The sequence below is a fragment of the Ambystoma mexicanum genome, chromosome 5q, assembly GCF_040938575.1.
Source record: "Ambystoma mexicanum isolate Mex_15411 chromosome 5q, UKY_AmexF1_1, whole genome shotgun sequence".
In the NCBI taxonomy this organism is placed as follows: Eukaryota; Metazoa; Chordata; class Amphibia; order Caudata; family Ambystomatidae; genus Ambystoma; species Ambystoma mexicanum.
The window spans coordinates 50,360,873-50,384,817 of NC_090933.1; the positions used below are offsets into that span (position 1 = coordinate 50,360,873).

The window sequence follows — 23,945 nt, forward strand, 5'->3', positions numbered from 1 at the left end:
TCAGAGAAGGAGCTCCCATCCTACGTCTCCGACCTTCTCCGCCACATTATCACCCTCCCAGACAACTCTCCCCTGGAACTGGACAGAGTACACAGGGCTAGACCCAGGCAGAGGTCAAATGGGGCGGCCGATGTCCTGGTCAGGATTCATTTCTACAAACTCAAGGAGGAGATCATGCAGGAGGCCAGGGCCATGGGCCAGATCCACTTCCGAGACTCGGAGATCGCCCTGTTCCAAGACTTAGCTGCTTCCACCCTAGCCAAACGAAGAGCTCTCAAACCTATGACCGACTGGCTACGAGAGCGCAAAATCCCCTACCGCTGGAGCTTCCCTTCAGGTCTCTCCTTCACTTGGGAGGGAAAGACTCAGCAAATTCCATCCCCGCGGGAGGCTGCAGTGTTTATGAATCCGGACCTGGAGGGGGAGGTCCCAGGGGACCCGGCCCGCTCCCCCGAGGGGGTCGGGGGGGGGGGCCTCTTGCTCCTGGTCCCGGGTGGTTGGCCGACGCAGGATGCGCGGCCCTCCTGTTAGGGGGAATAAAACCAACACCAACTGAGAGGCCGGTCTCCCCTGTCCCATGCTGATCCTCTCCAGAACCTGTCAACATACACTGGCCCGCCTTCCTGGGGGCCAAAAGGGCTACCCTAAATACTCACACTTATATGGCCTACTCGGGGCGGCGCCAACCTACCCTGTGTCCTCACAGCCGGGTGGGCCAGAGCTGCCGGCGGAGCGCTCTCTTGATTTGCAAGAACTTCACCACTACAGCATGAGACCCCGTGGTCTCCGACACAATTGGCGTCCGTGACCCAGCCGACAGCCCCGTTGGTAGAAGGCTGGTCTGGATACCTGTACATGTTAACTGTTTTAAGTTATGTTTTAGTTTATGTTGTTGGTTCTCCTTGGTCGGGGGGAAAATGAGATTCGGAGTCTGGGCTCGGGCGGGAGGTGACGTGGAAACGAAGGTCAAAATACAAGTAATCGGAGCGGCCCCCTCCCCGCACGGCGGCCCCAAGGCAGTGGCGGAGGGTCCACTCAGCGCTGAGGAGGCCCCAGCTCTACAATCCAAAAGATGCCACATAAACCCGCTATCAATCCTACCTAATAATGTCTCAACCGGATAAGGAACTCTCAATGCTGACCTGGAACGTCCAGGGTTTAAACTCCCCCCGGAAAAGAAAGTCTGTGGAACACAGGCTCGCTCAACTGGCACCTGACATTGCTTGCCTACAGGAGACTCATCTCCTCAGGAGCGACGAACGCCGCATTGCCTTCCACCGATACAACAAAAGCTTCTTCGCTTCAGCAGATCTCAAAAAGAGGGGGGTGGCCATCCTGCTAAACCGGGACTTACCCTTGACCAATATAACCACCAAACGGGACCCCGAGGGCCGTTATCTCCTGCTAAAAGGCCTCCTGGTAGAACTACCCATCACCATCGTCGCCATATATTGCCCAAACACCGGGCAAAGCAAATTCCTGCGGAATCTCCTACCAACTCTGTCTGCCTTCAGAGAGGGTCAATTATTCATAGGGGGTGACTTCAACTTGACTCCCGACCCAAATCTTGACAAATCGCTCCCACCATCAAATGATGATTTCAGCAAAGCCCTGGCCATGGCAGAATTCTTAAGGGAAACCGACACCATAGATGTATGGAGACTGGCCAACATGGGGGAGAGTGACTACACTTTCTTCTCTCACGTGCACCTGGGATACTCACGGATCGATCTCCTCCTAATCTCAAGTAACCTCATTCCCTGTGTCGAAGCCATCCAAATCGGGCTCAGAGCCCTCTCAGATCATTCTCCAGTCACATTGAACCTAAGGGTATCCTGCCTTCCGGAGCCACCCCAGAGGCAATGGAAACTCCAAGAGCACATCCTCTCAGACATCGCAACCAGAACTGAAATTGCGGAAGCCCTTAAGAATTACTTCAGGGAAAACACTACCAAAGACTCATCGTTGGCTATGATTTGGGACGCCATGAAACCCGTCATCAGGGGCACGGTGAACGACTGCACAGCCCGACTCAGACGTCGGGATAAAGTACAGCAAGACGCACTCGAAGCAGAGGTGGCAGAAGCGGAAAACACCCTTAAACGAGGCCCAAACAGGAAAGCTAGCCGCATCCACCAAAAGGCGAAACGTTCCCTAGAAATGCACCTGGCCGACAAAGCTGTCAGAGCGCTAACTTACACAAAACAGTTTTATTATGTGCACAGCAATAAAGCAAATCGGCTCCTGGTTCACAAACTAAAAAAGCTACAAACTAGAAACCTCATCCACAGCCTCGCTGATGAGCAAGGGACACTTCGCTACTCTATCAAAGAGAAAATGGAAATAATGGCTTCTCATCATAGATCGATTATGTCGGGTGCTCCCACCTCCGAAGCAGCACAAGCCAAATACCTAGCTGAAGTACAACTTCTCCTCCCAGGTCCGCAACTTGAGGCCCTGGAAGCCCCCTTTTCGTCAGAAGAAGTCAGTGAAACCATAACCAAACTGAAAAACTCAACCCCCGGCCCAGACGGGCTCACGGCCCAATTCTATAAAAAGTTTGCATACATCCTAGCCCCCCACCTGGCTACCCTATTTAACTCATTTCTATCCTCAGGCACAACCACTCCTTCCATGGAAGAATCAATCACAGTGCTACTGCCGAAACCTGGAAAAGACCGGAGCCAGTGCACCTCATATAGACCAATCACCCTCCTGAATTATGACGCAAAAATTTTCACTAAAACCCTAGCGAACAGACTGGCCCCACTGCTCCCGGCTATCATCCACCCGGATCAGACGGGATTTATACCCGGCCGTAGCACCCACGATAATATAAGAAGAACTATCAATGTCATTGAATCAGCCAACAGGAGGGGGCAGGCAGCGATGGTACTATCCTTGGACGCACATAAAGCTTTCGATATGGTTGACTGGGGCTACATTCGAAATTCACTCGTTCATTACGGCTTCGGCCCAAACTTTATAAAATGGACACTAGCTAATTATCAACACCCCTCCACCAGCCTCAGAATGAATGGAGTCAGATCCGACACGATCAAAATCTCAAGGGGCACTAGACAGGGCTGCCCCCTCTCCCCCCTGGTATTCGCCCTCTCCATGGAGCCATTCGCGACCAGAATTCGCCGCAATGTAAAGATCCAAGGGCTGTCAATCAAGGCCCAAACATATAAAATCGCCCTTTACGCCGACGACGTCCTTCTCACCTTAGTCAAGCCAGAGGAATCCATGAAGGCCTTATGGAAAGAACTGCTAGAATTCGGTGACGCCTCAGGCTTTAAGGTCAACCTTACCAAATCTACAGCACTGAGCATCAACCTACCGAGCCAGCTAGTAGCAGACCTGGAGGAAAAATACCAGATACCCTGGGCCAAGAAGAACCTCCCATACCTGGGGGTCCAGCTCCCCGGCGCTCCCAGCAGACTATACAAAGCAAACTTCCCGGCATTCCTGAGAGAACTCAGAGCTGATATCAGACGATGGCAAAAGCAGGAGATCTCATGGTTCGGAAGAATCACGGCCCTGAAAATGAACCTCATCCCCAGACTCCTTTATCAGTGCGCTGCCATACCCACCATGATCCCGAAACAGGAGATCCAGAAGCTACAAAAATATGTCATGAGCTATATCTGGGAGGGGAAACAGCCACGCATTTCGCGAAGGATCATGCTCCGGGGCCGTGAGACTGGAGGCCTGGGAGCGCCCGATGTGGCAAGATATGTGCTGGCTGCTCAGCTCTCGTCGGCGTTCGCCTGGCTCCCCACCACCTCCAAGCCCCGCTGGCTGGAGCTGGAGGAGGCCTGGAGCTCAAGTCCAATAACTTCGCTGCCACACCTAAAGGAACCCAGTGCAATCGGGGACATGGGTCCTCTAACGGCGACGGTAAATACTGTAAGAAGCTGGAAGACAGCAGCGCGACTCTGGAATCTACGCAGCACGACGGGCCCCCTCACCCCAGTCTGGGGAAACCCAGATTTCACCCCGGGCTGTAACCCCAAGAACTTTGGGAGATGGAAGAATGGAGGGCTGGAAAGACTGCAAGATTTTTATGAGGAGGGAAACCCCCTGGACTTCGAGGCCTGCAAGGAAAAATTTGATGTGCCAGAGAGCGAGAGATTTAGATACACGCAGCTCCGCCACTGGCTATCGAACAGGGAGGTGAAACGCCATGGAAGCAGAGCCCTTACCGCCCTGGAACTCACCCTCACCGGTCCCCCGCCAAAGGGCAGAATCTCCACCCTCTATAAGCTCTTGGACAGAACCGACCCAGCACGCAAAGAGCCATACATGCTAAAGTGGGAAAACGACATAGGGAGACCTATCGAGGTGGAGGAGTGGAACCACATCTGGGCTAGAGCGAACAGGAGTTCGAAATGCGTTACCAACAAGGAAGGTGCATTTAAGGTATGCTTCAGATGGTATCGGACCCCAGAGATACTCAATAAATGCAATCCCGCAGTCCCCCCCGTCCTGCTGGAGAGGGTGCCCAGACAAAGGCACACTCTTTCATCTACTCTGGACATGTCCCAGGGCCACGGAGTTCTGGAAAACAGTGCTGGACCACATCAACAAAATCACAGGCCTCACCATCCCTTGGGACCCAGGCATTGTCCTACTTGGATCAAGCGGGGCAGACCAATTCCCCCTCTCCGGGCATAGAGCAGAACTATGCTCCCATCTGCTCACGGCGGCAAAAATCTCCATAGCCAGGCTGTGGAAAAACCCAGAGGGCCCGGCAGTGCAAATGTGGTGGACAAAATGCTGGGACATAATTGCAGCGGAGAAAATTACTGCCCTACGACTCGGAAACAGAGATAAATTCTTCCAAACGTGGGCTCCCTTTCTAGACTTTACCCAACAATTTCCAGGCCTAGCACGACAACCCCCTTCCCTGCGTTGGATGGACAAAACCGACTAAACACAAAGGGGCCAAGGCTGTGCGGAGGTACAAAGAGGTCCAGGGTCTGGCCTGTCAACAAACCCAGGAATGAGGCTCTAAGGCCTAAACAATCCCACGCACTGCGAGCTGAAATCGATCAAGGGCCTAAAAGCTCACACAAAGTCCCCTTGTCACCCACATTTACCCCATTTCGGCCCACCAGGGCTAAACTAATCGCTGTCCTCACCCCAGAATCCCTCCCCTGACCTGTTGTTGTTATGACTGTTGTTCTGTTATGAAGGACATTGTCCTTGTTGATTTAACACTTGCACAACTGAACTCAAGCGCGCGGCGCGCAGCGCCCAGCGCTATTTATGTACCTGCAAACATCCAATGCAATGCATGTATAAAACCAATAAAAATATATTTAAAAAAAAAAAAGAAAGTATTTGTGATCTATTCTATTAACTAGGGCCTTTTTACTCCTATTTAAAGTGACTGAAATGCTATTTTGCTCCCAGTTCAGGGGAGCCTAATTTACTCAGAAATGTATTGGTTTGGTAGTGAAGTGTATTTGTGTATGATATTAAGTTGCCTCCTTCTAGTGAATGTTTTCTAAATGACTGTAATAAATGAATACGTGTTTTACCAAGAAACCTTGAGTGTGTCTACTTGAACCACTATGATTGTAAGACCTCTGTGTAACATCCTTGTACTGCTCATATTCCCTCTTGAGATAAGCCTGGCTGCTCAGCTCACTACCACAAACTGTGTAGTACAGACTTATACCAAAGGTTGGTTTTGCTTACGCCTGTAGTCCTAATTGTATGTGGTGGTCCCAGAGGGTACTGCATGCAATTCTGCCTAACAGTAGCTCTGATAGCGAGCAATGGGACAATGTGCAAGCCTTGTTAAAGCATGCTTGCGGGGTCTGAATACAGGCACAAGCCATTATAGATGAGGGCCAACTAACAGCACATGCAGTCATCAAACTGCCTTCTTAAAGAAATACTTTTGATTGCGCCTCACTGAGTTTAGGTCTGAAACACAAGTGACACAAACAAGCCATTAGATGGATGACTTATTTTTGGCAGGGCAGTAAATGAAACTAAAACTGAACAAAGCAGGGGAAATTCAGACAGAGCCTTAAGCAAAAAAAGTTAGTCTCTTCCAGAAGATTCGGAATGTAACTGAGAAAGAGAAAAATGTAAGGGATGTATTCAGCACAAGGGTAGAATCGCAAGATAAGTGTCAGGGTCCGGCTTGACTGAATTCCACAGGAGCTGATGCTGGCCCCACAGACCCTCACTAGGTGTTCACCTCTCAACCCTTAAGTATAAGCTGAGCTGAAAACCCCAAGAAAGGGAAAGGGGAATTTGGAGAAAATAACAACGGAGACACTGCAGCCCTGCACCTTCTGGTAGGCTCTGGTATCTGTAGTAAACAAATACACCTGGTTACTTATATGATAATATAAACTTCTTTTCTAAAATTATTCTAAACAAATTCTAAACTCTTTACCTCTTAAACCTCAGTAAAAGGCTTGGAGGCTAATTATCTGTGTGGAATATCTTGTAAATAATATCTTGCTTAGTGCATATAGTTCAAGCCACTCAAGTCTCTTTAGAATCCTAAAGTGATGACCCTTGCAAACACCTTACAGACTTAGATATTCTTCTTGCTTTAAAGTTCTTTTCACTCTATGTAGTTTTTAATGCTTTTATAAAATGCAGTCTTTCTCTGAAGTATTGAATTCCATTTGCATAAGTTACATTAAATAGATACTCTTTAACTTTCTGGAATTCTGCTTTCCTTCTGCGTGTGAATTGTTTCCTTATTTACACATAAAAACGTATAGTTTCTTTCTTGATAAGCGTATGCGTTAAACACGTGAAATCAGAAGACGTGAAGAATTGTCCTCACGTTTAAAATACACACGCGCATCTTAACAAAACACGCACGTGTGAAAAAATACATAAACGTCTTATCAATTGAGGGACATGTACATCTGTTTGATCCTCCCAAGATCTTTCCTCAGGCCCGTATCCCTTCCAGTCAATAAGATACTGCAAGGTACCTCTAACAATCCTGGAATCTAAGATTTTCTTAACTTCAAACTCTTCGTCATTTTCCTCTGGGGAAAACCACCACCAGCAGTTTACACAATCTAGTTCCTGACACACAAGGTTTCACTAAGCGGACATGAAATGTAGGGTGACTTTTGATACTTGCGGGTAATTTCAGTCTGATTGCTACGGGATTTATTATTCTTTCTATTTCAAATGGACCAATAAATCTCAGACTAAATTTAGTTCTTCCCTTTAAACGTATGTTTTTTGTGGACAACCAAACTTTTTGACCCACCTGATAATGTGGTGCTTTTCGACGTTTTCTATCAGCAAATGTCTTAAATTTTAATTTACTTTTCTCTAAAGTTTCTTTAGCTTTCACTAAACCATCTCTAATACAAGTCAATCGCTGCTCAACCTCTGGATTGGAATACTCAGATGGCAACACTTCTTTCATAAATCGTGGATGGAAACCATAATTGCTAAAAAATGGAGAATACTTAGTAGAATCCTTGACAGAATTGTTATAGCTAAACTCTGCTAGCCGAAGAAGATCTACCCAACTTCCTCTTTCTTGCCAAAAAGCGCTAATATATTTTTCTAACTCCTGATTTACTTGCTCTGTTTGGCCGTTGGTCTGTGGATGATAACCTGAAGAAAGCTTTACCTCAATTCCTAACTCTGTACAGAAGGCTCGCCAAAACTTAGAAATGAACTGAGACCCCTGATCTGATACAATTTGTGTTGGTAGACCATGCAATCGTACCACTTCTTGCAAAAAACTTTTTGCCAGATTCCTTGCAGAAGCCTCTCCTTTCATGGGAATGAAATGCCCAGCTTTAGTTAGTAAATCCACAACTACTAATACTGTAGTGTAACTTTGATCTTCAGGAAGATCTACAATATAATCCATAGAGATTGTAAACCAAGGACTAGGGGGCACTGGTAACGGATTTAGTAACCCAGATGGTTTTCCTCCTCCTGACTTCACTCGAGCACAGACTTCACATGTTTTCACATAGTCTTCAATACCCTTTTTCATTTCTTTCCACCAGAACTTCCTTTCAACCAGTTCAATTGTCTTACGAATTCCAGGGTGACCCACCAACTTTGATTCATGACATTCTTGCATAATTTCCTTTTGCAGTTCCTTACTTGGAAGGTACATTTTAGAAAGGACACATGGAAATCCTTCAATTAAATGTCTTCCAGAATCCTCCGCTAACCAAGATTGAATCGCCTCTTCTGGTCATTCCTTTTGAATTTTCTTAAGAAGCAGATTCTCTTCCTTTGTAGTACTTGGAATAAATCTATCTTCTGCAATCACTGGTTCTGGTAATAATTGATTTTCAACTACTTCCGAAGAACCTTGTCGCGATAAAGCATCCGCTTTACCGTTTAACCGCCCAGGCTTGAATGTTATCACAAAATCGTATTCTGAAAAGAAGAGTGAACACCTAAGTTGTCGAGGTGATAGTGTTCGAGCTGATTTCAAAAACAGAAGATTCCTATGATCGGTTAAAACGGTTACTGTGAATCGTGCTCCTAACAGATAATGCCTCCATTCCTGAAATGCCTTCTTGATTGCCAGGAGTTCTCTGACAGTAATCGTGTAGTTCACTTCTGCTGGAAGCAACGTGCCTCCGCAAAAAATGGTTGTGAAGGATCTGGGTGTAATAAGATCGGTCCAGATGTAAAACAGTTCTTCAATTTTTTGAAAGCTTGATCCGCTTCATCTTTCCACTCAAATTTCATTCCTTTCTTCAATAATTTGGTGATAGGAGAAACAGTTTGAGAGAAATTTTTAATGAATCTCCTGTAAAAATTTGCAAAACCCAGGAAGCTTTGGATATCTTTAACACAAGTTGGAGTTGGCCACTGTTCAACTGCTTTAATTTTCTTCATATCCATTTCCAAACCTTTGGGAGAAATCATAAAACCTAAAAATTCCACTTCCATGGTATGAAATTGGCTCTTTTCTAACTTAGCAAATAGTTTATTCTCCCTTAGTCGCTGTAACACTTTCTTTACATGTTCTTCATGTTGCAGTAGATGCTTAGAGTAAATGAGAATGTCATCTATGTATACTACTACAAAGATGTCAATAAAATCTCTCAATACCTCATTTATAAAAAATTGAAAGGCCGCGGGAGCGTTACACAATCCGAATGGCATTACTTGATATTCGAAAAGACCAAATTTTGTTCTAAATGCCGTTTTCCATTCATCACCTTGACGTACCAGCACCAAATGATATGCACCACGAAGATCTAGTTTGGTAAATATTGAGGCTCCTTGAATCTGGTCTAACATTACTGATATTAAGGGCAGAGGATATCTGTTTTTAATTGTTATCTTATTCAATACCCTATAATCTATGCATGTCCGTAAAGTGCCTTCCTTTTTGGGAACAAAAAATAGTGGAGAAGCTGCTGGCGATTGAGAGTGCCTGATGAACCCCTTATTCAGATTTTCTTGGATGTAATCTTTCAAATGTTGATTCTCTTTTTCTGTTAACGCATAGATGTGACTGCAAGGAATGTGGGCCCCTGGTTCTAAATTAATTTTACAGTCATACTCTCTATGAGGAGGTAATTCATTAGCTTCCTTTTCACTAAACACATCATTGAAATCATGGTAACACTTTGGTAATTCTCCAATTACAGCCCCTATAGAATGTACTATGGTTCCTAAGTTCACCAAACCTTCCACTACTTCTGAACAATTACTACTAGAAACATTTTCCTGAACTACTTCTTTACCACAATTTGTAACACAAAAAGCAGAATCCAATTTCACCACTCTTCTTCCCCAATCAATCTGAGGGTTATGATACGTCAACCAAGGCATTCCCAAAATTATTTTCAACTGTGGAGTGTCAATTAATTCAAACACAATTTCCTCCCAGTGTCCTCCAATTTCCATTTCCAATGGGATTGTTTCATGTGTAATTAAATCTGATGTCAGTTGAGACCCATCCACCGCTCTCACATACTCTGGTTTATTTTTTACAATGTAAGGCACATTCATATCTTTAACCACATTCCAATCCATGAAGTTACCAGTGGCTCCAGAATCTATTATTACTGGACCACTTCCCTTTAATTCCTCTTTAATATACAAGGATACATTCAATGTATTATGTGGTACCGCTGTTTGGATTGTATTTGCCACTTGTTGATTTCTGGAGCTGTTAGTAGATGAAGACGTTTTTGGACACCAAGGGCAATTTCCAACAAAATGTCCTGATTTCCCACAATATAAACATAAATTATTCTGTCTTCGCCTATCCTTCTCATCCTTAGTTAAAGGACCTCTCACTTTATTTACTATCTCTGCATTCCCAGTTCTCAATTCTTTATTTACAAATTCTAATCTTCCTTTATCAACTCTAGGGAAAACTCTGGGTTGCTCAACTCCTCCTCTTCTACGCTCAGCCTTGCGTTCCCCTAATCTATAGTCAATTTGTATGACTAGATTAATTAAATCTTCACATGAAGTGGGTCTATTAACAATTGTAGATAAGGTATTTTTCAACTCCTCCTTCAAGCCTCTATAGAACAAAGAGGATTGCTTCTCTTCTGGCCAATTGCTCTCTAATACTAAAGATCTGAACTGTCTGATGTAAGACACTAAATCTTTGGTTCCCTGTTTTAACTCTAATAGTTCTCCATCAACCTTTTGAGATAATTGGCATCTGTCAAACATCTTTTTAAATTCTAACTTGAAGGCTAACAAGTTCTTTAGTATAGGATTCTCTTGACCAATTAATAATACTGACCAAGTTGCCGCCTCACCAGTAAGGTAAGACAGCATAAAAGCTATTTTAGTAGCATCTGTATTAAAAGCTTCAGGCCTACAAAGGAAATGAAGTTCACACTGTGTAAGGAAAATTTGGCATTTCTTGGCATCTCCCCCAAAGCGTTCTGGAGGTGCTAAGGGGACTGGACCTATAGGTATATTCAAACTCCCCCTACTTTTTCCCTGAGAACTCGTTCCTTCACCCAAATCCTCTCTAATTAACACTGGTAATTCTCTACTAGGATTCTCTGAATCTCTTGACTCCAAAGAAATGTCCTCTAAACCTTAGAGTTTAACTCTTCAAACTTGACTTGTAATTCCTGGTTTTCTTTCCGCACAGCCCTCATTTCCTCCCTTAACTCTGAAAACATGTCCCTAATGGAACTTGCTAGTGCTTCTGTGGGATCCATATCAGCTCAGGTGGAAGAAATTATCGTGGGCCTTTCATCCTGTCAGGGTCCGGCTTGATTGAATTCCACAGGAGCTGATGCTGGCCCCACAGACCCTCAACAGGAGTTCACCTCTCAACCCTTAAGTATAAGCTGAGCTGAAAACCCCAAGAAAGGGAAAGGGGAATTTGGAGAAAATAACAACGGAGACACTGCAGCCCTGCAACCTTCTGGTAGGCTCTGGTATCTGTAGTAAACAAATACACCTGGTTACTTATATGATAATATAAACTTCTTTTCTAAAATTATTCTAAACAAACTCTAAACTCTTTACCTCTTAAACCTCAGTAAAAGACTTGGAGGCTAATTATCTGTGTGGAATATCTTGTAAATAATATCTTGCTTAGTGTATATAGTTCAAGCCACTCAAGTCTCTTTAGAATCCTAAAGTGATGACCCTTGCAAACACCTTACAGACTTAGATATTCTTCTTGCTTTAAAGTTCTTTTCACTCTATGTAGTTTTTAATGCTTTTCTAAAATGCAGTCTTTCTCTGAAGTATTGAATTCCATTTGCATAAGTTGCATTAAATAGATACTCTTTAACTTTCTGGAATGCTGCTTTCCTTCTGCGTGTGAATTGTTTCCTTATTTACACATAAAAACGTATAGTTCCTTTCTTGATAAGCGTATGCAATAAACACGTGAAATCAGAAGACGTGAAGAATTGTCCTCGCGTTTAAAATACACACGCGCATCTTAACAAAACACGCACGTGTGAAAAAATACGTAAACGCGATAAAAATAACACACGCTAGTTAAAATGGACTTGCGCTCTATCGCTACCAAACACACGCGGAGAAACGAAACGTAATTCACGTAAAATAGTTCACGCGTTAAAAACAACTCGCGCTTAATTAAAATGGACTCACGCTCTATCGCAACCCAACACGCGCTTTCTTATGAAACGTCTCTCACGTTAAAAATGTACACGCGCTAAAATTCACTCCCGCAATTCATTTGGGCACACGCTCTATCGCTCTGAATACCCGCGCGCTTCCAAAAACACGTAAACGACGACATGCAAACTCGCGCACACATTAAAGAGTCTTGAAGTACATTACACACAGTTAATAAACTTTAAACTTCAACGCACAATCTTCAAACTTGTTTCCTTATAATAACTTAACTGTAAATGTCTCTTTTCTCAAATAATTTTGAAACTTGTTAACTCTTTAAGTTTTCTTATAAAAGAAAATGAAAGTTCGCTGTGAAAATCTTAAAATCTTTAAAAGAACGATCCCACCTGATGTCTTCTTGTTCATACAGGATCAGCAAACGATATTCTTACTTCTTTGGTAAATTTTCTGAACTCTGAAAGGGCCTACTTAAGGAGCTTAACTAATGTACAACCAGCCACTGAATTTCTATGGATGAAAGGCAGTTTAGAATCTTGCTCACCTCCCAAGAATCAAACCCATTGTCCTTTCCACCAATCAGGCAAACCAAACATATTCCTTTAACCAATCAGATTAAGTTTCTTTCTCTCCATCTTGATTTGGGCAAGCACAATGTTAATTCTATGTATAAACTCTTCCTGTTACTAACCCAGCCAGCTCTGAAAGCACAACTTACCCAGCTAGTCCTGACAATAAGTTCTTCTCCAAATTCAGGCGAAAAGGAAGACTTCACGTGCATACCTAGACATGTGGGAGGGGCCAGGGTAAGTAGTCCGATCGTTCACCCCCCACTCCCACACCCCCTCTTAAATACAAAGGTATGCAAGCAAAATGTGAGGACTGACACAGCATTTGCAACTTGTACTTTAGAGAAGGTAAACAAAAGAGCAGGACACATTCCCCAAGCATAAGCATGTTATATAGATGCAGCTTTTCCCGAAGATGCTCAGCCAGTATTATTCCCAATATCATTCACACCATGAACCTTTTAACCACTCAATGTACCACAGTGTTCAAGCCATCCAAAGCAGCTGGCCACAGTGACAGCAAGGGTTCAGCCAAGGTCCGTTATGCCACCAGAAATGAGGAAGAGGTTGTGTGCGAGGCGCATCTACCAAAGGCAAAGCAGGCCTTAATCCATGATTTCAACCAGGAAGTACCCTCTGTTGTTACATACGTTTTTCTAAAGTCTAATTGGTATTGGACTCTACAAGACCTATCCCTTGATTTTAAGACCCCAACTTCTAATATAGGCCTGTACTGCCCAAGGTTGGTAGAGTGGCGGAGCATTCAGGCTTGAGGAGGAGGAAGGTCAGCTGTATATCAGTACAAAGAAACCAGAGTATACATGGGCCCAAAGAAACACTTACACACGTGTAGTTATATCAAAAATAGTGATTTATTGTATATCTTTGCAAGGCAGTTAGAAACGTAAGGAATTTTGTATTAACTAGCAACATCAAATATACATTTAGAATGAGTAAAAATAAAGCAAATGAGTACATTGTTATATATTTTTCTTATCCACACACAGAGTGACTTCTGCTCAGGTCAGTAAAAGTACTTATTTTAAATTAACTGTGCATTATTCACGTATAGGAAAGTTAAAGAATGTAAAGAACAACAATCACAGGTAAGCAACGCTTTTAGCAACACTTATGTTTAGGCAGGCTTTTCTTAACAAGAAGAGTTCTTCAGTTTAGGTTTGGAGGGAACCAGCAATGCCAAAGTCAAAAGGAGAGCGATAGTTCTAATGCAAATCTTCTTAGCAGAAGTATGTAACACGTTAGTTGGTCTTTGTAAAGAGCATAGGTGAAGCCTACTTGTAGGGCGCAAGCTGTTAGGCCTGGGCGACTGCAATGGGGTGAACACCCAAACAGTAGAAACACTGCTCCAAAATCAAAGGAGTTACACAAATGGCTTCAGGTAAGATGAATAACAGCCCCACAGTTCCTTCAGAGTGAAGAAACTGATGCAGCTGGACACCTTCTGGATGCACGTCTGCAAACGTTCTCCTGGTCCTTTGTTGTGGTGACAAAATGAGGGACCCTGGATGGGCTCCTGCAGCAGTAGTCAAGAGAGGGACTTGCCAGCAAAGAATTCTTCTTACTCCCACACCAGTTTGTGGTTTTGGCGCTTTTTTATCAGCACCAGTAGCAAACCATCACCGCTGGTTGGATTCTTCTTCTTTTCTCAGTCATGCGCTCTGGTGAGGGGACTCTGGGAAGTGGATTCGCGCTTCTAGAGGTCCACACGGATGCAACCGAAATTTCAGTGAGATTCGTCAACGGCAAGACAATGCACTCCAAGGTGATCGAGGTACCCCAGGTATTGGGATTCTGCAGCTCGGGAAGATCGCAGGATTTTGGTGATGGCTCAAATTGAAGAGTGTCTTGAGGGTGGTTATGTCCACCAGCCCAGAGGAGGTAGTCCTCCGTGGCGGAGCTTCCCTTTCAATTCAAAAACAGGATCTGGACAGCATGGTGCTTTTGGCGTTACTGGAGGTGCTGCAGGCGTCTATGGTCCTCTTCTTCAGAACTTCAGTTCCAGTGGTCGACTTAGCCTTCTGTCCCAAAAGCCTCACCTTGTATTACAGAACCCATTCATTCAGTCCTTTATAGACCTGTCAATCACCTGGGGGTGGCAAGGACAGCCAGCCACCCAGTTCAAACTGATTCCAGCCAGGCATACCTTCAGATAAAGGCCTGAGAGTTTTGGGCTCATCCCTCACTTCCTGCCTTTGCAGACTGTGAGAAACTAAAGGGTGTCTCACCCGCTAGTCCCCGGGGATCTCTCTCTCAGGTGGCCAGGGCACGCCATCGCCTTTGGATCCAGACCCGGGGTTGGACCAGTGAGGGAGGAACACCTGGGTGAGGGGTCTTCGGGGAGTCGGGGTGAGACAGCTGATGGTGAGATACAGTATTCCCGCCTTTTATTGTTCATCTACCCCATCCTACTTTGTAGGATTTTCCGAAGTCCCAACCCCCCCCCCCCTCTCCTCCCTTTTTACGCAAACACTGGGCCGAGGAAGAGGGTGACTGAGAGTAACCATACTAACTCTCTCACATCGTACTGGATATGTCCCATTAATCGGGTCAGGCAAAGTCAGGCACTTTACACTAAGTGCATGTACCTGATACCATTTAGCTTCCCGCACACAAATAAAAGGCAACGTCTAAAGACGCACTCTGAGCAAGGCTGAACACAAGTACGAGCAGAACTTTCGGGACAAAAGCACACCTGCTGGAGCAGAGCAACGTGCCAAGGGACGAGAGCAGCGGGCTGAAAATACCAAGGCTTACCTACTGGAAGTTGTTGCCTCCGACAGACCACGAAAGACACATGGAGAAGGCCAAAGCCCGTAGGTGAAGATTGCATGGTGTTCCAAGGACGCCAGCGACCTTCTCGGGTGAACGGCAGAGTTGGGGCGAGGCCAAGCCTGTGGTACTAACCTTGACTCGTAAATTGAAAATCGCAAAACAAGAAAGAATCACACACAGCCGATGAGTTGGCAAATGACCTTAGAGACCAGTGTGTGTAGTAGCAACTTCATATCACAAGTGAAGGCTGCACGCATGTGGATGAGATGCGAAGAAAGGCAAACCTGTGAATGAACTTTAAAGTAAAATGCAGATGTGAGATAAGCGATACTAAATAACAGAGTGGTCCGGTGAAAGGAAATAGCCCATTTGAAAGTCTGTGAAAGGTACATTGTTTAAAGCTAAAAGGCGAACAAACAGCAAGAATAAATTAAGTGAAAGTAAACGTTAACTTTGTGTCGAAGTGGTCCTGCGCTCATCTGTAAAAAGTCCCACTCACATTCAAAAGTCTTCGACATCCGAAAGGGGTCCGAGCCTGATTGAGGGAGACCTGAAGTACAATAATCTTGGGGAAGGGAGCACCTTGCAAATTTTTGTTGAACTGATAAATAAGAGGTCTGAGCCCGGCAGAGGGGGCCTACGTGAACTGTGTTCTGTAAGGTCTGGTCTTGGCAGAGGGGGACCTTTGTGAACTTTATGTTGGAAAACATCTTTGAAAGTCAAGAAAAAGACTCTAAGGTAGAAAGCCTGGCGGCCTCCATCTGCAGTTTGGAGCTGCTTAGAGTGTTAGAAACCGAGCCAGAGTGTGTCATCCTGCCTACAAGGACATCCTTATTCTGTGAGGTTTAATGTGAGGAGGAGAGCTGGTTCAATTACCATTTATTCTTTTGAACACTGATTTTTCCTTTGCATACATTTACACTTTTTCTTTTACAAGAAATAGGGCAGGCATTAGGTTTTGTTAGCATAGGCCATTTTGATTTGACATACTCCACTAGGACTGTTTTGTGTATAGTGTGATGGTCGAGACTAATCCCATCTTAGTTATAGGGCAGAATAGGAGTTTCGCCAACCCCAACATTTTCAATACAGGTTTTACAAATTGTATCCATTTTGTCAGTGTCAATAACTGTGATGATATGCCTTTCCTACAAGAGACACTGGAGCCTTGGTGGGCTTCACAAAGGGATTGCACCAAAGGCAAACAAAACTCAAAGAGGACTCTCACCCACCTAGAATGGTAAAAGGGCCAAGAAGGAATACACAAATGAAAAATGGTGATAAAAAGAAGATTGGGGCCATTTGGGGAAAATGGTCACCCATAGGTTCTGTACTGCAACTATGAAAACAGCCTGCGAGTAACTAACACAAAAAGTAGTAAAACGGTATCCTTACAAGGTATCCAATGCCACCAGCCATTTAGGTTTGCCTGTTACTGTAACTATACAAGTTACAGGAGCAGTGGGAATGGAGTTACAATGTAGCCCCTCAGCACCCCAGATAAAGTGGTGTGTGCTGATCCCATGAAAAGAAAGTTAAGTAAGATAAAAGTATCCTACCATCGTTGATAACAGTAGTTCTAAGGAAAAAGTCATTAGGAATAGGAAGGGACACCCAAGGGACTCCCCAGCAGCACTGCACATGGGGTGCTCTGTGCTGCAACCATTTTTTATAGATGCCTGTAGTGAAATACATGGAGTAAAGGGTGACTCAATTAAAAGTAAAAAGAATATAGTAGCTGAAAAATATGGTTCCCATCTCAGAGCAAAAAGAATGAGTGAGTGGTAAAAAGAGTCTGACTTACTCAGGGGAGTAAAGCAAAAAACAAAATCTCAGAAGTCCAGCAACAGTGCTGGGGGTCTCTCAGGTTGAGGGGAATCAGCACAATACATGAACATTCTCCCTAAGACCTCCCATGCCACACCTGTTGGGGGACGAATACAACAGTTTGCCCATGCACAGGAGGCAGTCACTGCTGATCAGCGGGTACTCGACACAATGCGTAGAGTTTCAAACACCACTGTACGATATAGCCCACCCGTCCCTGAAATTCTCTCACAAAGCCAGAGCACCTCCAGCCACTCCAGGATGAGGATACAGTACCTGTTTGGAATAGGGGGAACGCGTAGAGCAAGCTCCTCGTGATGACGGGGACAAAGGAATCTACAGATACCAAAAACTTACAAAACACTACCACCCATGCTAGACCTGCGATAAACCTATTAACTAGCAAGTGTGTACAGGCAACAAAAAAATCAAAGGACCACACTCAGGGAATTGATTCTGTTACCGAATCAAGGACACTTGAAGCCAACTCTGGACGTGAGATACATAATTTCATATTTTCATGTTCCAGAAACACATATGAGCCCTCTGGTTCAAGGTAGGTATCTCACACTGCCAGTTCAGCACACTTTAGGATAACACTGGAAATATTTCAATTGTCAAATGAAATCTTACAGGTCATGAGACAGCAATGTGAAATGACCATTAGTGCAGGGATAATCCAAGACAACAAACCTTTCTCAATCAAATGCCCACGTAAATTTCACAACACAATCTTAACTTGTTTTCACCAATAAAGGATGCTTGTAATAACACCCACTGACGTCTACCTGTAACAACATATCAATCAAGGCAAATCCTAGCGGTATTGTGAGATTTATATGGCCATTTGTTTGTGTCCATATTGCTGTAACAAGAATGATGCGATGGATATGGCTCTGTGTCTTGTAATTTCTGTATTTATGAAACTGCCCCTAGCATAATGCATAGACTATTGTTTTCTGCTTCGTTCTGACAAGACTTTCTGGCAAAGAGCAAAACATGTCTGAGTGTCACAAACCTCCTTGTTTTAGACCAAACGCAAATATCTTCCTTAAGAGTCATAGTACATCACTTCAAGGTATCGTTAGTTAGCCACTAAACGGAAACATGAGATAGGAAGTGGCCCAAATGTCCTTCAGTATCATGAAGATCCACATTTAATATGCATAGTCTAATTCTTATAAAATATATATTGTTATCGAAGGAGAGGATATTGGAATTGTTGTTAAGATATGTTCTTATTTCAGTGGAAGCAATCCTACACCGTTGACAACATATTATGCAAAGATGTGGCCCTTCCACATACCCCCTTGGTTTGCAATATAATCACTTAAGGCCACTTAAGGTCTTTGCATTAACAAATATTGAGTTCTCATTTTTTACATATTCATAGGCCCAATTATTCCTTTACCAAGGAGTATTTTTTTCTTTCAGTTTAAAATGTTACATTTTTCACAAAGATACATGTATTCTATTTTTTTCTTCATTCTGTCAATTCCTCAGACCCCCTTTTTTCATAAATGTTTACTTTTTTCTTTAGAGTCAGGTACGCGATTCTCAGGTTCTGTGCAATGCCCAAATGAAAGCCATTGCGTTAATAGACACACAAGTTCCAAAGTACAAGACCCATTCATTTTCTATAGATTTCAGAGAATCCAGCCATCCTGTATCCCAAAGGCACGCCATTGATGAGAACTACTTCTCTCATCCTTTTCTATGGATCCCGCCTAGCCTATGGAGGAGCCATTTATTTATTTATTGGTCACTTATTAGGCGCTTATACAATTAGAAAAACTGGTTCAAAGTGCCCACAGAGGGTGGGGGGTACAGGGGATGTGGACAATGAATTACAGCAAGGATAAATAATTGCATTAATAGTGCATAGAGAATCGAGGGAAGGGGAGACAAACCTACTATGCCTTGTGAGTGTTGAGAACGTGCAAGCGCAGAGGGGGTGAGGGGTGAGCGATAAGGTGCTTTGATGCTCATGGAGAAGTGCTTAGGGTAAGTGCTGAGGGGAGAAGAACGTAAGTGCAAACCACAGATGAGTGGGTGAGCCAAGTAAGTGCAGTAGAAGGAAAGACAGCAGCTGAGATGAGAGATATGGGGTGTCAAGGCACCGAGGAAACATGGGCCCTGCACATCAGTCACACTGCTGTGGGATTAGCCATGATAATAAGCTCACTAGAGAAAAAAACCAAAGACCTGCTACTAGGCCCTAAATATTTGTTTCCCCGGTCACATTCGTTAGCTCCCTGGTCCTTACCTCTATCAATGCAAAACATTTGGAAGTCAGCTGGGATGCTGATTTAAGCATAACGCCCACATTCTATCAATTTGTAGCCCTGCTTCTTCCATCTCAAGTCATTGAAAAACCACCTTGCTTATGTGTGTTGTGCTTTTATTGTAGAGGCACCTGTTAACTTTCATCCAAATCATGGCAGTGCCCTCCATGCTGATCTTCTGGCCTATCATATCCAAAGGCTACCATTCATAAAGCATGCCCATCTCATAAATAATAACCAATCTTCCCCATTCTGGGGACGTCTCCACTGGATTCTTTTTAAAAGTTGGATCCCATAGCAACCACTATTCCTGGTGCTTGTCTACAAGTCACAGCACCCAAATATATTCACTGAGATCCAATGTCAGAGACCTGCAAAAGCCTTGTGCTCTGCCGACCATCCGATCCTTACGGTACTTACCTTCGGATATCCTAGCAGAGGAGATAGGTTTACAGACAACGCTCTCGCTGCATGCAACACAATTCTCTTCCGCGTGTCTTCCTGCTCCTGTTCAGGAAACTTCTCAAGACCTGTTTTTTTACCCCAATCTGTTGATCTTCCCCTGCCAATCGTCTAGCATTAGACTTGATTTTCTGACCCTTATTTCCCAAATGCGCTCTGCTTCCTCCTCTTATCCCATGCTTTATTCCTTTTTTTTCACTAACCCTATTTTCTGCATTTGTTTCTCTTGGATTTCCGCTTCTATGTCAGCTTATGATTTTTCATGAGTGCCTAGTAGCAATGTGATTTAGTGCAAGCAGAAGGTATTTCTCTTGAAAGCAAGTGAGCTGTGCTCACTTTGGTAACACATTTTAAATTGAAATAATGTAGGGAAGATTAGCAGGCCTCTGCACAAGGATAATCTATAACCCAAAAATGGGATGGATGCAAGGCAGTGAATTGTTCACAAACGCTGGCATTGCTCTGGACAACATTCCACACAATCGGTTTTTAGCCATTTCTGCCATTGCAGCTTCAGGTGCAACCACATCAAGTTACTGTTGACCACAAAATAGGGCATGGTGATGCCCACTAGATATCTGTTTAGTGGATTCCAGTGCAGTACCCTATATCCTGCTCACTCAGCCTTGGATTGGTGTAATAATAATGAAATGTTATTTATATAGACCAGTCGTCAAGCCCTATATCCAGAATATTTACATGCACAATATTATTACCTAACCAGAACTGGTACTCATGTTATCCACCTCGGAAGTTTGAAAGGCCCAACCTGCCTTGCTATGATTCGAACCTATAACCTGCCAGTCGTGCAGAGTTCATTATTGACCTCTTAACTCACTGAGCTATCATATTGTTTTATAGCTGATCTCACCATTGGAAAGAATAATTGTGCCTGTTATGTTGATATGGTGCTGCAGTATTTCGTAAACTCAGGCCTTTAAAAGGGTTGAGACTGGGCCGATAAAGGTTTCAGAATCAGTCTTGAGACAAGGGGCCTCATTACGAGTTTGGAGGTAGCCATGCCGTGTTTAGCGGCATGGCTACCTCCAAACTCGGGTCCGGCACCATTCATTCCTGGGCCACCACGGTCGTAATGAGGCACAAGGTCTTCCAAACACGGGCATGTTCCCAGTTCTCTCAGAATATGAGGTCTCCTCTGCCCTGGCCTTGAACAAGCCGGTTCGAGACATTGAGATCCCACAGTCATTAATGACTGCACAACAGTAGCAGCAGGAAGACCTGTGTTTTGTTTAAAAGTTCCTTCCACTTTTCTGAGACAAGATGTTTGTCAAATGTGTTTCTTATGTAAGCAACGAAGTGGAAAGTATATTTCTTTCATTTTTGGGGGGGAAGAAGGCTAGAATAGTCAACACCTCAACCCGTTTGTGTTGGTGGAGTGAGCTGTGCCCTACACAGTACACACAGTTGCAGAGGGTAAATTAACTCTTGAGCAATTGTACAGACTATAAGCATGCAACATGACTTCTCTAAGCTATCTCACTGAAACTGGAGCCTGCAGTTGACCTAGTTCGTTGTAATTCAACTTTCTTTATTGGAATGTATTTATTTTGTTGTATTTTCTTCTCTGCTCAATTTCATTATGTATAACAGATGATTTTATATATTTTTCTTTTTTATGGCAAGCACATTTTGTAATTGATTAAATCTCAACCTCACCTGTTTGGGCCTACTAACTAAAGGAATACCTTAATACTTTTACTTCATAGACTGTGACTCCTAACAGGACCCACTTTCAGATATTGCTTTGTGACTTTGTAGGGCCCCTGCCGTCATTTAAAGCGCCACACACTATATAATTTGCATGTTTTCTTTTTTTTGTTGTTGTAAACTTAGTTTTCACAGATATTCAACAAAATTCATTAATGGCTAACATTTTATCCAATTACCGAACATCAATATTAACGTATACACATCACTGTTCATTGCATTGTTCAGCAGGCTAAGCACTCTTTTTTTTTTTTTTTTTTTTTTTTTTTTTTTTTTGTCTTTTGGTAGGTGGTTGACATTGCCAAGCTGATGAAAGCTTACATCAGTATGATAGTGAAGAAGCGCTACAGCACCTCCCACTCGGTCAGCAGTCACGGCAGCCAAGGGAGCGCCAGGTGAAACCGCAGACGGCCATCTTCTGAATTTTGAATGTGTCGCTGCTGCTGCTCTGCCCGATCCCGAACACCCTCCTCAGTGGTTTCATCTCTAGCCTGACGGGGAAAGAGGATTTTCAGGGGTACTCAGAACTGAAGGCTTAGCTTTCCCCCCCGTCAGCTTATGACCCGTAAAACCTCCAAAGCTTTATAACTTATAGTTGACTGTTGCCTTACACAATAACAAACTGTTTGAAAAAGCAGTGAGAAGTGCCTTAAAAGAACGAAACCAGCATGCGCTGACTGTGCCGTTTCGATGACCGTTAGCTTTATTCAAAGAAAAATATTCTAAGAAAAACTCAGAGAAAGGAGAAGTGGATTGGCCCATTCTGCACTAACCTACCAGCCCGATTCCTTTTGCGAAGAAGTATTGTTGTACTGGAAAGCTGCTGGCAGCCTTCCTTTCTTATGTTTATTAACCCTTTTTGTACATTGTTGTGTGCATGTGTGAGCGTGAGTCTGTGAGGGTGTGCATGCATGTGTGAAGTGTGCACGTGCCGCCATGTCTATTATAAAGTCCTTAATTTTATTCCGTATTTTTAAGAACATTTGAAAGCAAAGGGAATAGTGACGAGGTGCGATGGTATGAGCCATCTGTACTTGTTGACCTCTCTTTGTTGTCATGTCCACTGAAATGTTCAGCTTGCACAGCTAACCAGTGCTGTGCACGTCACAATCCTTATCCTCCTGTCCTACCACAGTGTATTATGTTCTATATGTAGCAACTCCTCACTGTGTGTCTGCTGTAATATAACTTATAAACATGTAGCTGATAAGAAAAAAAAACTGTATTTATAGACTGCCTTACTTTGAACAATCAATTATCAAGACCGTATTCCTGTTAATTACAAATCATGTTACTGCCGTGGTGCTCTGAAGAGGAGTTATCGACTAAATGCATTGGAGAAAAACGTCGTAACTTTCTTGCAGGCGTTGAGAGCGCTGAGGTTGGAAGATAAAAGCTATTATGTACTATCAGAACCGTAGACAACCGTGTTCCTGTGTTCTGTTATGCCATTATTTTGCCTAACGATAATCTCACTACTTGTAAATAGGTGCTCTGTAACAGCTAGCAACATGGCTGGCTTGGGACGTTTTATTTTTGTATGGAAAAGATGTATTACAAAGAAAAAAAATGAATCAATAACACGAAAGGCTGTTCTCCATGGCAACACAAAGTTGCATATGTCATATATTGTCAAGTTCATCTTCTCAAAAAATGTTGATTTTTGTATTTGTTTGAAAGATGTAAAGCAATAAAAGATTCTAGTTAATATACTGCATACTGATCGTTATCTGGATGTTTGCAACGAAAAGGTGTTACCTCTGTAATACTTTCGTATTCGATGTTTACTCAATTCAGAGGGATATGTGTCCCTCAAATAATGGACAGGCAATGTATCCTGGGAGAAGAGCTTGAAAGTCTGTAAGCTGGGTCTTCTGTAATGGAGACAACTGCAAGGCAATTGATAGAAACGGCAAAAGCATGGCCAGGTATAACACTGCAATTAACAGTGGACACTCTTAATATCTCAAATGTTTAGGCATCTTGACTGGAACACTGTCTGGCACTATAAACACGAACAGAATGGAATTTGTTTGTTACCTTGTATAACTTGCTGGTTTTCAACTGATACCATGTTTTTGTAACTTCTATATTTTGTGAGGCTGTCCTGCATGGAAACGACCCGAAGGCTACACCAAATGGTAAAATTGAACAGTAACTGGGGAAAATCAGGCAAAGCATTAAGCAAAAAGCCGATTTCCTTTCA

At 43.5% G+C, this 23,945-nt stretch overlaps 1 protein-coding gene across 1 annotated transcript in view; it reads left to right on the top strand.

Annotated features, from left to right (window-relative positions):
* The window catches only part of MYO10 (myosin X), a 640,382-nt gene extending 616,926 nt beyond the window's left edge, over nucleotides 1–23,456 (top strand). The window contains exon 41 of the mRNA XM_069620501.1: nucleotides 22,028–23,456. Within this exon, the coding sequence (XP_069476602.1) occupies nucleotides 22,028–22,138 (111 nt within the window). The 3' untranslated portion in view covers nucleotides 22,139–23,456. The remainder of the gene's footprint in view (nucleotides 1–22,027) is intronic.
* Nucleotides 23,457–23,945: the final 489 nt, after the last annotated feature.